Here is a 15,900-nt window from a genome sequence, read left to right on the forward strand (position 1 = left end):
GAGGGAAAGAGAGGATGCCAAAGTCAAGTCGACGTGACACAGATAGACATAGTCAAAGCTCGCTCACCAGTGAAATCTGGGGTAGCAGCGTAGGTGAGATCTGCGGGCGAGTGGCCTTGCTGAAGGCTCCTGAATTAGACAGGTGCACTCAGCCGTTAGTGCCATGGAGCGGTCACAGCCCCGGAGCACAGACAGCACAGAGGCCCCTGGAGAGTGCATGAGAGAAGGAGCAGAGCAGAACCTCCGCTGCCACTAAACAGGGAGATCCCAGAGGAGAGGAGAGAGCGGAGCCGTGGCTGGAGGCCTGTTCACTCCCTGCTCAGGTCCTTCTGCCAGGCTGCCAGTCAGAGAAGTCCCTGCCCCAAGGGAGGGGCAGGAGGGAGGAGACTGAGGAGGGAGGGAGGGTGTCATGAGAGGTGTGGATTCTCTGGTAGAAACAGGAGGACCAGGGAATAAGCATTTCCCACACACACACACACCCTACATTCTCTCCAGAGGGAGAAGGGCCACCCTTACCTTCTCCCATCACACTCTCCCTCCCAAAGGTGGTAGACTATTTAAAGTCTTTTCTTGGTTTTACTGCTGTGCCTCCCAGTGCAGGGTGCTGGCCTTGGCCTGTTCCTAGTGATCTCTGGTGGCCTTGCTCTTCAGTTCAGTTCCGTCCAGTCACTCAGTCGTGTCCAACTTTTAGCGACCCCATGAACTGCAGCACACCAGGCCTCCCTGTCCATCACCAATTCCCGGAGTTTACTCAAACCCATGTCCATTGAGTCGGTGATGCCATCCAACCATCTCATCCTCTGTCGTCCCCTTCTCCTCCTATTCTTCATTGGCTTGAAGCAAAGTTTGGGTTTCCAGCCAGAGACTGAGGTCAGGCCGTAGCATTGAGAACGCCAAATCCTAGCCACTAGACCAGTGGCCAGTGACAAAGCCCTGGCCCTTTGGCTTTGCAGGAAAGAATTCCCACAAAGGCGGAAGTAGGGAAACAAGGAAAGTGTTTATTAGGAGGGAGAAGAGTACAGTACCTGTGGATAGTAGACACATGGGTGGACTCAGAGAGTGTCCCACGCTTGTGGTGGTTTAAATCACTTATATGGAGCACTTCTTCCAGATTTCCTTTGGCCAGTAATTTTCCTTTGGTTCTGAGTCTACCTTTGGTGCATCTCCACATCCTCCCATGTATGCACGTGCATCTCACAGCCAAGGTGGATTCCAGCAAAGAGGCCTGTGGGTAACCTTGACCCATAGGCCTCCCCTTTTGACCACTAAGGAGCTTTCTAGTCGGGAAGGTCTCCTTGACTTTGAGAATGAGAAATCTGTGGTCTCTTGTCTTTCATCTGGGCAGTGCCCAGCCTCCTCTCCCTATTGTCCTGCTATTTTCATCTTGAAGTGTCAGGAAAGGACTCCAGCTATTCACCCTGGTGGGCCCATCTATCTCCTGCCTCGCTGGGAACATTTTGGATAGAGTGCGATCATGGAATTGAGAGAAATATTGCCTTCAGACCCACAAGGTTGTGTTGGTTTGACATAATTAGGAAGCTATAATTTTTCCCATAATGTAGAACTCAGACTTTATTGACCCATTTAATTAAAAAATAATAATGACATTTTACTAAAGCAGAACAGCAAGCAACCTAAGTAGCCTCTGGCTAGATCTCTTGAATGATTTTAATTAATAATTTCTCCACCTCTGGTAGATAGACCTTTCCCTTAATATCCTGACGACACAACAGTACCACCTGGGGGGAGAAACTTTCTTGGTTTCTGTCGTTACTACTACTAGAATGACCATACTGGCAATTTCCAATTTAAAAGGTTAATATATAATGTATCGTAAATGAACAGCACCTTTTAATTGAGTATAATCAGTTTTATCAAATTAACCTTTAGACTTTTTCAGTTTCACTGAACTGAGTTTCCATTAAGTCAAAATAGAGAAGGAGGACGTTAATCTCACGTTCCTGAAACTGGTCATTTTATAGATCGACTCCGTCCATGGGGTGCCTTGTCCCTCGGAAGTGAGCACCGGTCTCATTTATCCGCCCCAACCCCGTTAGCCTCCATTTCCCTTTCCGGCTTCCCGTGAGCCAGTTTCTTGAGGGGCGGTACAGACTTCGCCCGTGTGCTCGCAGCTCTTCGTCCTCCCAGCCCTCCGTCCTCCTGCGCCAGACTGGGGAGTTGTTGGGAGGGTTGATGAGCCTGCTTGCCCGGCCCTTGCCCCCTTTCCCCTCCCTGGGGTCTTCCTCCTCAGAGCACATTTCTGTCAGGATTACCGTGTCAAGCCAAATTAGTTAAGGAAACAAGACCCTGCGAAGGGCTGGAGACCATCCCTTCCCCTGGAACCTACGGGCTGCCTTCCTCCTTCCAGTGCTCGCCCAGAAAGTGTGGACGCTGGGCTTGGGGAGGGTTTGGGGGGTTGCCGGTACCGAAGGAGGAGAGGAGAGGAGACTGGCCTCCTGCTTGGCCCTGAGGAGAGCCCCAGGCTTACTCCTCTCTCTTCTCTTGGGGTCCTGTCCTAGGAGGGACACATTCCTGGGGCCTCTGTACCTCCATATTTCCAGGGGAGGCTCTGGAAGTGGGATGTCTGCAGGTCTCAGGGGAAGGGGTGCAATCAGACCAGGAGGGACCTGTTAAGGAGCACAGCTGTAGCTGTGTGTCAAGCTTCTCACATGGGCCTCACGCACTAAGCGAGGTCATTCTGAAAGCAGTTGGTTATTGCTCCATTTGATTTATCAGCCTACTAAATCCTACGATTGCTGGTGATGATGGGGATACAGCAGTGAACAGGCAGACAAATGCCCCCACCTTTATGGAATGTGTATTTTGGAGGAGAAGATAGAAAAGAAACAAAATGAGTAAAACATAGAATGTTGGAGTTCAGTAAATGTTTTTAGAGGAAGTGAAGAAGGGAAAATAGAAACTGTCAGGGTGGATACAAGTGTTTAAAGGTAGCTTGCTGCCGCTGCTAAGTCGCTTCAGTCGTGTACGACTCTGTGCGACCTCATAGACGGCAGCCCACCAGGCTTCCCCGTCCCTGGGATTCTCCAGGCAAGAACAATGGAGTGGGTTGCCATTTCCTTCTCCAATGCATGAAAGTGAAAAGTGAAAGTGAAGTCGCTCAGTCGTGTCTGACTCTAGCGACCCCATGGATTGCAGCCTACCAGGCTCCTCCGCCCATGGGATTTTCCAGGCTAAAGGACTGGAGTGGGATGCCACTGCCTTCTCCAATAAAGGTAGCTTAGGGAAGTACTTATTAAGATGCAGGGACTTCGAGTAAACACCTGCAAGAAGTAAGCATTCAGTTCATGGAGATCTCATCCAGGGAAAGGACATCCTCGAAGAAGAAGACAGCCAGCTAGTGTACGTCCTGGTGCAGGGGTACAGCTGTAGTGTTCCAGGAAGTGCTCAGAGGCCAAGGCGGCCGGAGCAGGGGAAGGTGGGCAACTGAAGATAAGCCCAGAGAGGGCAGGAGCCAGAGCTTGTGAGTCACCTTAAGGCTCGTGCAGCTCTTGTAAGGGCCTTGGCTTCTGCTTTTAGGTGGGAAGCACTGGACATCTGTATGGAGGTTTGATAGGATCTGACTGACTGTGTAACAGGAACGGTAAGGCTGGTGCATTTGAATCATTGGAGGAGGAGCTCGCCAGACACAACAGACCAGCTGGGCGGCGGCAGTTAACGGTCTAGCCTTGGGATCCCAGTGACATGGCCCAGAGGGGTTAGCAGTGGGTGGGATAACAAGAGATCAGATTCTGGAAGTGTTTTGAAGGTGAAGCCAATGAAATTTGTTAATAGATTTAGTTGTGAACTGAGAGAAAAAGAGGTGCCAGGATGACCCCAGGTTTGAGGCTGAGCAGCTAGAAGGAATGGAATTGCCTGCGACACAAGTGGGAAGTGGGCTTGGGAGTGGCTGCAGGCTCAGTGTGGGGCGTATTTGCAATACAGATTAAACATCTGAATAGAGATACTGAACCAGCAGTTAGATATATCCTTCTCAAGTTCAAGGAGAGGTTCAGGCTAAAGATATAAATTTTGGACTTACAAGTGTTAAACTAACAAAAAAAAAAAACCCACTAGCCTAGCCGTACTCACCAAGAGAGCAGTGTAGACAACAGAGATATTCAGGGACTAAGTGTGTGCTATGCTTAGCCACTCAGTCGTGTCCGACTCTTTGAAACCCCATGGACTATAGCCCACCAGGCTCCTCTGTCCATGGGATTTCTCATGGATTGCCACGCCCTCCTCCAGGGGATCTTCCCAACCCAAGGATGGAAACCAGGTCTTCTGCATTGCAGGTGAATTATTTACTGTTGGAGCCACCAGGGAAACCCATGGGTAAAAGGTGTCAACAAAAAACCTGAAAACCAGCAGCCAAGGAGGTGGGAGGGAACCAGGAGAGAATGTAGTCAGGAGACAGGAGAGAGCAGATCAGGGAAGGGGAGCCATCAGCACTGTCCAGTGGGTGGAAAGTACCTTGGGGGGAAGGATGACCCCAGTGGTGACCTTGGAGAGTAAAGACCACAGTTGGGGGATCAGGGCAAAAGGCTGTTTGGTCAGGAAAATGGAGTTGGGGCTGTAAGCTTCAGATGCATTGGTTCCACTGTCTAGAACAGTCTCCCACCTCTTAGCCTGGCCAGCTCCTCCTCATCCTTTAAGTCTCAGCTTAGCAGTCATTTCAGCAGGGAGCTTTGTGCTCCCCTTCACACCCCATCCAGACTCCAGGTGTGGGCATTTGCTGCTGCCCCTTCATTCTGTCCTCTCTCTCTCCGTCAGTCATGTCATGTCTGAATACGGGAGAATGACGGACACAGAACGAGACCAGATAGACCAAGACGCTCAGACATTCATGAGGACCTGCTCAGAAGCGATCCAGCAGCTGAGAACACAAGGTGCGTGCCCTGAAAGAGGCAGCCGGCAGCCTCTTCACGATTAAGTACTCACAGAATGTGTGTGGCACAGCCAGTTAAAGCTCTCTCTTGTGCTCTTATTTAGGTTTCGGTCTCAGAACTTTCAAAGTCTTCTTTTTCCTCAGTAGTGTTTTGACCTAAGCTGTTAAAAATCATGCAAAGGCCATGATTCAAGTTAAACGGATGGGAAGAGGGAGGTGGAAAGGACCTCTCCAGACAGAAGCAAGAGTTTGCCTTGGGCCAGGGTCAGAGAAGATGGCTCGAGCGTGGAGGTGTGTGCGGGCGTGCCTGTTCTCTGGGTGGCGTTGAGTAGGGCAGCAGTTGATGGCATGTGAACGAGGACGCACGAAGGTGCTCAGCTCTCCACTTGGAGCATCTACTGTAGTGACAGACTCTCTTGGTAAAGAGGACAGCTCTGGAGCCTTGGCTGCTTATGCACCCAGGCCGGCTCCACGTGTTCAGGCCATGTGGCCTTGGGCAAGTCACTTAGTCGCCCTGGGTCTCAGTTTCTTCATCTATAAAATGGAGACAATTATATGGCATATTTCTTGGGGTCAACCCAGGGATTGACCCCAAGCCTCCTGCATTGCAGGCAGGCTCTTTACCATCTGAGCCACCGGGGAAGCCCATTCTTGGGGTCACCATGAGAATTAAATTCTCCTAGCACCCTCAGAACAATAGCTAGCCTTAGGGTTACTACCATCATCTCACTTTCATTGATGTTGAATTTTTACTGGGGCACTGAGACGGCTTCCCAAGTTAGGTGTCTACCTTGATTCTCTTTTAATTTCCTTAAGCAGATGCAGATTACATTACATAGTGTGGAATTCAAGTGGTCAGATGCTGCTGTGCTCGACCCAGACTTTTGTTTGGGTAGCTTCCATTTGAACCCTGATGGACCACCTGGAGAGTGATAAAAACTGTAAACTTTCCTGCCTCAAAAAAATATGCAGATGCATCAAGTTTTGTGTATAATTTTATGGATCCGTTGAATTCCCCGTGTGAACCTCAGGTTCAGCAGCAGCCCTGTGGTGAAACAGATCACGTCCCCTACCCTTAGGGACATTCATTGAGATACCTTGAAAATACATGCACATTAATACAATGAGAAAGAAGTACCAAACCATGTGACCCAGGGCTCCTTCCGAATTCCTCATGTGTAAAACAGGCATGATCATAATCGCCTTCTGCATTGTTTGGGCCATTAGCAGTAATTTGTGTAAAGTACTGGCAGGGTGCCTCACACTGTAGGTACCCAGCCTCTACCAAAATATAACTGGCACATACTCTAAGAAGAAGCGATGATTCACAGGAGAAAGACGTCCTCATGGCTCAGAGAGTCAAGGTTTCCCAGAGAAGGAACGTTTCACTCAGTGTCGGAGGTGAATGTGAGTGGCTGAGGGAAGAGGACGGAGCAGCCCAAGCTGACAGGCAGCCGGGCAGGCAGAGGGGAGTGTGTGCTCTGAGTTTGATTTAAAATGGTCCTTGAAGGTCAGCTTGAGCATTGGATCCTGTTAACACGCACAGGGTCAGCTCTCAAGAAATGGCCCACGTCAAACACGATCCCTTCGTAATAAACCGTAAATTATTTGACTGTAGTTTTTCTGCAGGTTTAATCTTTTACTCTCGCAAAACCTCATAAATCTCACTCTTTTAAAAATGAAATGTCACCTGACACAGGACTTGTTTTATAGCTGTGTTTTTAAGAATACATCTAATAAAGAAGCTGTTGTAAGGAAGCTGATGAATTGTTCTTCAGTGTAATTGAATACAGAGCCCTGAATATTGTCCTTTTCTCTTTCAGCCCACAAGGAGATACACTCTCAGCAAGTGAAGGAGCACAGGACTGCCGTTTTGGATTTCATTGAAGATTACTTAAAAAGTATTTCATTTTATCTTAAAGGTCACATGTGACATTTCACAATAGGTGGGATGCAACCTTTAGCTTTGTTAGCTGAAGACTGTAATGTCTCACTGTATATGATGATATGCCTGAGAAGCAGTTTTAAATGGTCTCTGGTATTTTCCCCTGGACAGGAGTGTGTAAACTTTACTCAGAACAAAGAGCCATCCGAGTCAAGCGAGTGGTGGACAAGAAAAGATTGTGAGTATTGTCTTCATTGGTGTTCTTTAATTAACAAAAGTAATGATAATAACAGCAGCTAAAGTTTGTAGATGATGATGATTTAGTTGCTAAGTTGTATCCGACTCTTGGTGACTCCATGGACTGTAGCCCACCGGGGTCCTCTGTCCATGGAATTCTCCAGGCAAGAGAATGGTGTGGGTTGCCATTTCCTTCTCAAGGGGATCTTCCCGACCCAGGGATCGAACCTGGGTCTCCTGCACTGCAGGCAGCTTCTTTACCAACTGAGCTACGAGGGAAGCCCAAAGTTTGTAGAGCTTGATTCTTGTAAAGCTTCAATTTCCTCACGAACTGCTGTGACCAGGATTCCCTGGGCACGTTCTGTGCTGGACACTTTTCTAGCTCACAGCAGCCCCAGGAGGCAGGTACTTTATGGGGAGGCTGAGGCTTGGGAAGTGGGGTGACTCACCCATGTCTCTTAGCCAGGAGGTGGCAGAACTGGAATTTGAGTCCATATAGAGAGACATACATATATTGGTCAGTTGATTTTCCACCAAGGTACAAAGCGATTTTAGTGGAACAAGGATGGTCGTCTTTAACGTGAGTGCTAGAACCATTGGATATCCTTTGTTGTTTTTGTGTAGTCCCTAAGTCATGTCCGACTCTGCGACCCCATGGACTGCAGCACGCCAGGCTTCCCTGTCCTTCACCATCTCCCAGAATTTGTTCAAACTCATGTCCATTGAGTCGGTGATGCCATCCAACCATCTCATCCTCTGTCACCCCTTTCTCCTCCTACCCTCAATCTTTTCCAGTTCAGTTCATTAGCTCAGTCATGTCCGACTCTTTGCGACCCCATGAATCGCGGCACGCCAGGCCTCCCTGTCCATCACCATCTCCCGGAGTTCACTCAGACTCACGTCCATTGAGTCCGTGATGCCATCCAGCCATCTCATCCTGGGTCGTCCCCTTCTCCTCCTGCCCCCAATCTCTCCCAGCATCAGAGTCTTTTCCAATGAGTCAGCTCTTCGCATGAGGTGGCCAAAGTACTGGAGTTTCAGCTTTAGCATCATTCCTTCCAAAGAAACCCCAGGGCTGATCTCCTTCAGAATGGACTGGTTGGATCTCCTTGCAGTCCAAGGGACTCTCAAGAGTCTTCAACACCACAGTTCAAACGCATCAATTCTTCAGTGCTCAGCCTTCTTCACAGTCCAACTCTCACATCCATACATGACCGCTGGAAAAACCATAGCCTTGACTAGGCGGACCTTAGTTGGCAAAGTAATGTCTCTGCTTTTGAATATACTATCTAGGTTGGTCATAACTTTTCTTCCAAGGAGTAAGCATCTTTTAATTTCATGGCTGCAGTCACCATCTGCAGTGATTTTGGAGCCCAAAAAAATAAAGTCTGACACTGTTTCTACTGTTTCCCCCTCTATTTCCCATGAAGTGATGGGACTAGATGCCATGATCTTCGTTTTCTGAATCCCAGCGTCAGGGTTTTTTGCAGTGAGTCAGTGTGGCCGAAGTATTGGAGCTTCAGTTTTAACATCAGTCCTTCCAATGAATATTCAGGGTTGATTTCCTTTAGGATTGACTAGTTTGATCTTCTTGCAGTCCAAGGGACTCTCAGAAGTCTTCTCCAACACTGCAGTTGGAAAGCCTCAATTCTTTGGTGCTTAGCCTTCTTTATGCTCCAACTGTCACATCTGTCCATGACTACCAGAAAAACCGTCGCTTTGACTGTATGGACCTTTGTTGGCAAAGTCACGTCTCTTTTTTTTTAATATGCTGTCTAGGTTTGTCATGGCTTTTCTTCCAAGGAGTAGTGAGTGGTTAACACATGTTAACTTGTACTGTTATCTGCTGTTAAGCATTTGCCATGTATCAGGCAGTATTGTTTATTTCATTTAATCCTCACAGCCACTTTGTTAGTAACTACTAGTATCTCATTTTATAGAGGAAATTGAGACTCAAGAAATTTGGGTTACTTGCCCAGTGTCACACAGCTGAACTCAGATTTGAACGTCAGATTAACCAGGGTTATCTCAAACAATGGGCATTGTGTTGGAGGTTGAATGAAAATAATCTGGGTAAAGGATCAGAAAAGGTGTACACCTGTGGTGGATTCATGTTGATATATGGCAAAACCAATACAATATTGTAAAGTAATTAGCCTCCAATTAAAATAAATAAATTTATATTTTTTAAAAAAAGGATCAGAAAGGAAGAATGGCTCAGGCAGGAGGGCAGGCAGAGTGTTTGCGCAAAGCAGGTCCTGGGAGAAGAGACAAGGGCTCTGACAGTGTTCTGTGTGCTGTCGAGACGGGGTGTGGTCACTGGGTCTCACGCCCACCAGAAAGAGGTGCTAACTTCTGCTTCCTGATCCCAGGCGGTCCCTGACCCTCGAGACTTAGCAGGTCCCTTGAGTAAGGTAAGAAGGGGGCTCTTGCTGCTGCCTCCTCAGCTCCTGGTTCTCAGCAGAGGTTTGGACAAATTAAGATCAGTCAGATGGGAATTGTTCTCATTTAGGCTGTGAAGTTCAGCCTCATCTCCTGTCAGATAGCTGCCCTGTGCCAATTACTTTGAGCAGAGGACCTTGAGGGAGATAACTGTGTGAGCCGCCTCAGCATGGTGCAGCCCTCCCTTCTGGTTCTTTCCTCTCCTTACCCCAGAAGGCACCTGCCTAAAACATATGTATACTGGTAGCACTCCCTTTCTCCAGTGTCTCACAGAGCTAACCGTCACAGCGTGACATTCCAGGCCCGTAATACTTTGTTTTTTCAGTTGGTCCCCATGGATTTATGCTCTGACCAAAGCTGACTACTTGTGTCCTTTGACATTCTTGTGCCTTCATCCTTTCTGATTTCTTTGCCTAGAATGCCCTTCATACATACACACTTATGTTCTCTGTCCCTCTTCCCCCACTCAGGTGACCCACCACTGTAGTTTGATAACACCTGAACTGGTCTAGACCCTGTTTGTAGACAGGAGTCCCCTGATCAAACAGCAGTATCAAATTGCCATAGATGTTTCTAAATAGTTATTCTTCATTTTTGTACTTACTCATAGCAGGCCAGTAACAAACAGTTCATAGTCTCATACTGGTCTGTGGATCACACTTGAGTAGCACTGGCCTGAAAATCACTCAGTATGAAGTACATGCCCAGTAAATATCTGTAAGTGTGAAGATGGCTTAGATGATGTGATGCATTTCCTGCTCTGGGGGAGTCAAGGGGAGTCCAGGAGACCTGTGCCCTAGTGGACACCTTAGTCCGACAGCCATCCTTGAATCGAGAGTACTACAGTACTAAGCATCAGTGTGGGTTTTCTCCTTTCTACCTAGAGCCTTTGTTGAGAGATTGTTGTTGTTGTTCACAACAACACTCAGTCATGTCCAACTCTTTGCGACCCCATGGACTGCAGCACGCCAGGCTTCCCTGTCCATCACCAACTCCCAGAGCTTGCTCCAATTCATGTCCATCGAGTCAGTGATGCCATCCAACCATCTCATCCTCTGTCGTCCCCTTCTCCTCCTTCAATCTTTCCCAGCATCAGAGTCTTTTCCAATGAGTCAGTTCTTCACATCAGGTGGCCAAAGTACTGGAGCTTCAGCTTCAGCATCAGTCCTTCGAATGAATATTCAGAACTGATAAGATTGACTCTTTTGATCTCCTTGCACTCGGAAATAGTTATCACTTTTCTCTAATATTTGTGTAGGGCTTTATCTAATGTTTTCAAAGAACTTCTTCCATGTAATTTCTTGTTTCAGACCTGGAAAAAGTGTTTCTCTCCCTCTCCTCTCTATCCTTCTGTTCTTCCCAAATTTTATATAAAATCCCAGAGTTTTTCAAATAAGGGACCTGGAAACAGATGTTGGCCAGGTGGAAACTGTTTTGATTGCAGTTATGAAATGCTCAGCTTTCAGTTAGAGAAATCAATTAAAGTAAATCACGGAGCATAAACTGATCTTTCTGATGACTTTTTAAAAAAATTGCTTTTTTCAAATTGCCTTCAACTAGTTAATTTGTAATTTCCCTGAGGATTTCCATAGACATTCTGTGTATAATTAGATCTGTTTTTATCACTTTAAAAAAGGCGAAAACAGTGCTCAGCTTCATCTAAGTCTGCTGCATTGCAGTCCTTTGTTCATTTTAAATTAAAAACTGGCACATTAGCATACTCTGGACACAAAGGGTGACAGGTACTAATGGAACCCTTTATTTAAATGTCAGTTAAAGCCCTCTCCTTCCTGAACAATTAAGTCCTGCAGCCATGGAGTGGGTCAGAGTAAGGGGGGGTGTCCACAGCTATGGGGACGTTTCCCGGGGCAGCTCAGAGCCTGAGCGAGCTGAGGAGGTCTGGCTCAGCATAGGCAGCAAGAGCCTGCGCCGCGACGGGAGGAGAGGCGGTGGAAGAGGCAGATTGGTTGTATGCAGGGGGATCGATCAAATAATAAACACAGAAGGATAATGGAAGCCAGGTTCAGACTCTCGGGAGTGAAAGGGAAGTTGGATTAGAATGAAAAGGACTGGTGTGAACTCATGGTTTCCAGTTTACATAGGTGGACATAGAAATGAAATGTGGTCATAAACGTGTGTGCATATCTAGTTCTGCAAAAGCAGACCAATTTTTCTGGCTCTGTTCGCTGACAGAGCCTGGACACACTGACACCCCAGAGGTAATAAGCATGTTTAGCACTCAGATCTTGGCTTCTAAATAGCAATTTCAGCTTCCAGGAACCGGGGCTCCTTGCAGAAATGACTGAGTCTGGGGCTGGGTCAGGGAAAGTATAAAATGAACTTGGAGCATATTGTTGTACCAGAAAGCAAGGGAAGGCTCAGAGAGTGATGGGGACTGCAAAAAGGACATACACCAGTCTGAAAGCTGCTGGTGACCAAATTAAAGACAAAGGACAGGCTTCCCTGTCCTTCACCATCTCCTGGAGTTTGTTCAAACTCATGTCCATTAAGTTAGTGATGCCATCTGACCATCTCATCCTCCGCCACCCCTTCTCCTCCTGCCTTCAGTCTTTCCCAGCATCAGTTCTTTACCAGTGAGTCGACTGTTTGCATTAGGTGGTCAAAGTATTGGAGTTTCAGCATCAGTCCTTCCAATGAATATTCAACTATCATCTTTAGGAAATACTAAAATATTCAGAGGTGAAGGGGCATCACGTTGGCATATTACTCTCCAGTGGTACAGTAAAAAGCATTCTCGATACTGTCCTTCAGATTACTATGCCTGTGACTATATTTATTTCACAAGAAAATAAAATGCTAAAAGATCACGTCTCACACATGTTAGAAAGGCTAAAAGAAAAGTGACACTTCAGGGAGGGTGTGCAGCAGCTGGAACTCTCGTTTATGACTGGTGGAGTATAAAGTAACTGTGTATTGCGTGCATGGTTAGTCACCAGTCGTGTCTGACTCTTTGCAGCCCCACAGACTGTAGCCCGCCAGGCCCCTCCGTTCATGGGATTCTCCAAGCAAGAATGCTGGAGTGGATAGTCATTCCCTTCTCCAAGGGATCGTCCTGACCAGGGATCGATCCTGGGTCTCCTGCATTGAAAGCAGATCCGTGACCATCTGAGCCCCCAGGGAAGCCTTGTATTCAGTTCAGTTCAGTTCAGTTCAGTTCAGTCGCTCAGTCGTGTCCGACTCTTCGCGACCCCATGAATCGCAGCATGCCAGGCCTCCCTGTTCACCACCAACTCCCGAAGTTCACTCAGACTCACGTCCATCGAGTCCGTGATGCCATCCAGCCATCTCATCCTCTGCCGTCCCCTTCTCCTCCTGCCCCCAATCCCTCCCAGCATCAGTCTTTTCCAATGAGTCAACCCTTCGCATGAGGTGGCCAAAGTACTGGAGTTTCAGCTTTAGCATCATTCCTTCCAAAGAAATCCCAGGGCTGATCTTCAGAATGGACTGGTTGGATCTCCTTGCAGTCCAAGGGACTCTCAAGAGTCTTCTCCAACACCACACTTCAAAAGCATCAATTTGTCGGCGCTCAGTCTTCTTCACAGTCCAACTCTCACATCCATACATGACCACAGGAAAAACCATAGCCTTGACTAGCCAGGCCTTAGTCGGCAAAGTAATGTCTCTGCTTTTGAATATACTGTCTAGGTTGGTCATAACTTTTCTTCCAAGGAGTAAGCGTCTTTTAATTTCATGGCTGCAGTCACCATCTGCAGTGATTTTGGAGCCCAAAAAAATAAAAGTCTGACACTGTTTCCACTGTTTCCCCATCTATTTCCCATGAAGTGATGGGACCAGGTGCCATGACCTTCGTTTTCTGAATGTTGAGCTGTAAGCCAACTTTTTCACTCTCCTTGTTCACTATCATCAAGAGGCTTTTTAGTTCTTCTTCACTTTCTGCCATAAGGGTGGTGTCATCTGCATATCTGAGGTTATTGATATTTCTCCTTGATTCCAGCTTGAGCTTCTTCCAGTCCAGCATTTCTCATGATGTACTCTGCATAGAAGTTAAATAAGCAAGGTGACAATATACAGCCTTGACGTACTCCTTTTTGTATTTGGAACCAGTCTGTTGTTCCATGTCCAGTTCTAACTGTTGCTTCCTGACCTGCATACAGATTTCTCAAGAGGCAGGTCAGGTGGTCTAGTATTCCCATCTCTTTCAGAATTTTCCACAGTTTATTGTGATCCACACAGTCAAAGGCTTTGGCATAGTCAATAAAGCAGAAATAGAAGTTTTTCTGGAACTCTCTTGCTTTTTTGATGATCAAGCAGATGTTGGCAATTTGATGTCTGGTTCCTCTGCCTTTTCTAAAACCAGCTTGAACATCAGAGAGTTCATGGTTCACGTATTGCTGAAGCCTGGCTTGAGAGTTTTGAGCATTACTTTACTAGCATGTGAGATGAGTGCAACTGTGCGGTAGTTTGAGCATTCTTTTGCATTGCCTTTCTTTGGAATTGGAATGAAAACTGACCTTTTCCAGTCCTGTGGCCACTGCTGAATTTTCCAAATTTGCTGACATATTGAATGCAGCACTTTCACAGCATCATCTTTCAGGATTTGAAACAGCTCAACTGGAATTCCATCACCTCCACTAGCTTTGTTCGTAGTGATGCTTTCTAAGGCCCACTTGATTTCACTTTCCAAGATGTCTGGCTCTAGATGAGTGATCACATCATCATGATTATCTGGGTCATGAAGATCTTTTTTGTAGAGTTCTTCTGTGTATTCTTGCCACCTCTTCTTAATATCTTCTGCTTCTGTTAGGTCCATACCATTTCTGTCCTTTATCGAGCCCATCCTTGCATGAAATGTTCCCTTGGTATCTCTAATTTTCTTAAAGAGATCTCTAGTCTTTCCCATTCTGTTCTTTTCCTCTATTTCTTTGCATTGATGGCTGAAGAAGGCTTTCCTATCTCTTCTTGCTATTCTTTGGAACTCTGCATTCAGATGCTTATATCTTTCCTTTCCTCCTTTGCTTTTCTCCTCTCTTCTCTTCACAGCTATTAGTAAGGCCTCCCCAGACAGCCATTTTGCTTTTTTGCGTTTCTTTTCCATGGGGATGGTCTTGATCCCTGTCTCCTGTACAGTGTCATGAACCTCATTCCATAGTTCATCAGGCACTCTATCTATCAGATCTAGGCCCTTAAATCTATTTCTCACTTCCACTGTATAATCATAAGGGATTTGATTTAGGTCATACCTGAATGGTCTAGTGGTTTTCCCTACTTTCTTCAGTTTAAGTCTGAATTTGGTGATAAGGGGTTCATGATCTGAGCCACAGTCAGCTCCTGGTCTTGTTTTTGTTGACTGTATAGAGCTTCTCCATCTTTGGCTGCATAGAATATAATCAATCTGATCTTGGTGTTGACCATCTAAACACCCAAATAGTTCTCCAAAGTTAAATGACCATCTGATGACCCAGCAATTCCACACCTTTGTTCTTTATGCCTAGAATATTTTTTCTGCTCTTCTGTGCCTGGCAAAACTTTACTCCTCTTTTAAGAGCTTGCCTAAGTGATACCTCCCCTGAGAAGCCCCTGGGTATTTCTACTCTTTGAATTAACAGCAATTATATTTTTAAAGTACTTACCTTTGATGTAATACTGTTTGTTTGTTTTTCTTTTGGTCTAGTGCGTCATTTGGTCTTTGCAGTGATTTTGAGTATTAATATTGGAAAGGTACCAAAAGCCAGGTTTCTCATTCTCAAAGAAGTGAAAGGAGAAAGGCAGAATGAACCTTGTTTTATTGGTTAGAACAGAAGATACCGGAAGCGACTGTACAAATGCAGAAACTGAGGCCCAGTCCTTAGAAGGTGAGCCGGAGCAGCCGGAGCAGCACGTGCTTCACGGCAACCTCTGTCTAAGTGCATTGTCACGGGGGACCTCATGCAGTGTTTGCAAGATTCTTCTTTGCAGAAAAGTGCTTTGCAGATGAAGAAATCTCAGGGGATTGAAGAAAGCAACAACAGGAAAGTGTCACATTGCAGACAAGTGGCAGACCAGAATCCAAACCCACTTTTTGTCTCCAAACAGATTTCTGAGCATATCTTTCTCAGACAGAAGGGCAGTCAGCCAATAGTATAAGGACTGTGTCCCCATCCGCCGTAGATTTGTGGAATTACTGGAGTAGCCTGTCAACCGAGACCGTCCAGGAGGACATCAGGCCAGTCCTACCAAGGAACGTGGCAGAGGACAAGGCTGCCTTGCCACTGAGGCATGGCCACCACCCCGAGACCTCCTCTCTGCTGACCTACCAAGACTCCTCAGATCCTTCCCTCTCCACAGCACCAGCCTGGAAGATGAGGACTAGTTGGCCCATGACTGCAGACCCTACTGAGTCCCTTACACTGATAGCAGCAGTGTTTGTGCCAGCTGCTTCCTTCTTTTCCTCCATTGATTTGTATCTTGACAGAATCTTTTTTAAAAAGTG

At 46.7% G+C, this 15,900-nt stretch overlaps 1 protein-coding gene across 1 annotated transcript in view; it reads left to right on the forward strand.

The window, feature by feature from the left end:
* The window catches only part of STX18 (syntaxin 18), a 119,473-nt gene that overhangs the window by 78,109 nt on the left and 25,464 nt on the right, over positions 1-15,900 (forward strand). The window contains exons 3-5 of the mRNA XM_052641841.1: positions 4,771-4,886; positions 6,709-6,786; positions 6,942-7,008. Of these exons, the coding sequence (XP_052497801.1) occupies positions 4,771-4,886; positions 6,709-6,786; positions 6,942-7,008 (261 nt within the window). The remainder of the gene's footprint in view (positions 1-4,770; positions 4,887-6,708; positions 6,787-6,941; positions 7,009-15,900) is intronic.

Source organism: Budorcas taxicolor, chromosome 6 (assembly GCF_023091745.1).
Source record: "Budorcas taxicolor isolate Tak-1 chromosome 6, Takin1.1, whole genome shotgun sequence".
Classification (NCBI taxonomy): Eukaryota; Metazoa; Chordata; class Mammalia; order Artiodactyla; family Bovidae; genus Budorcas; species Budorcas taxicolor.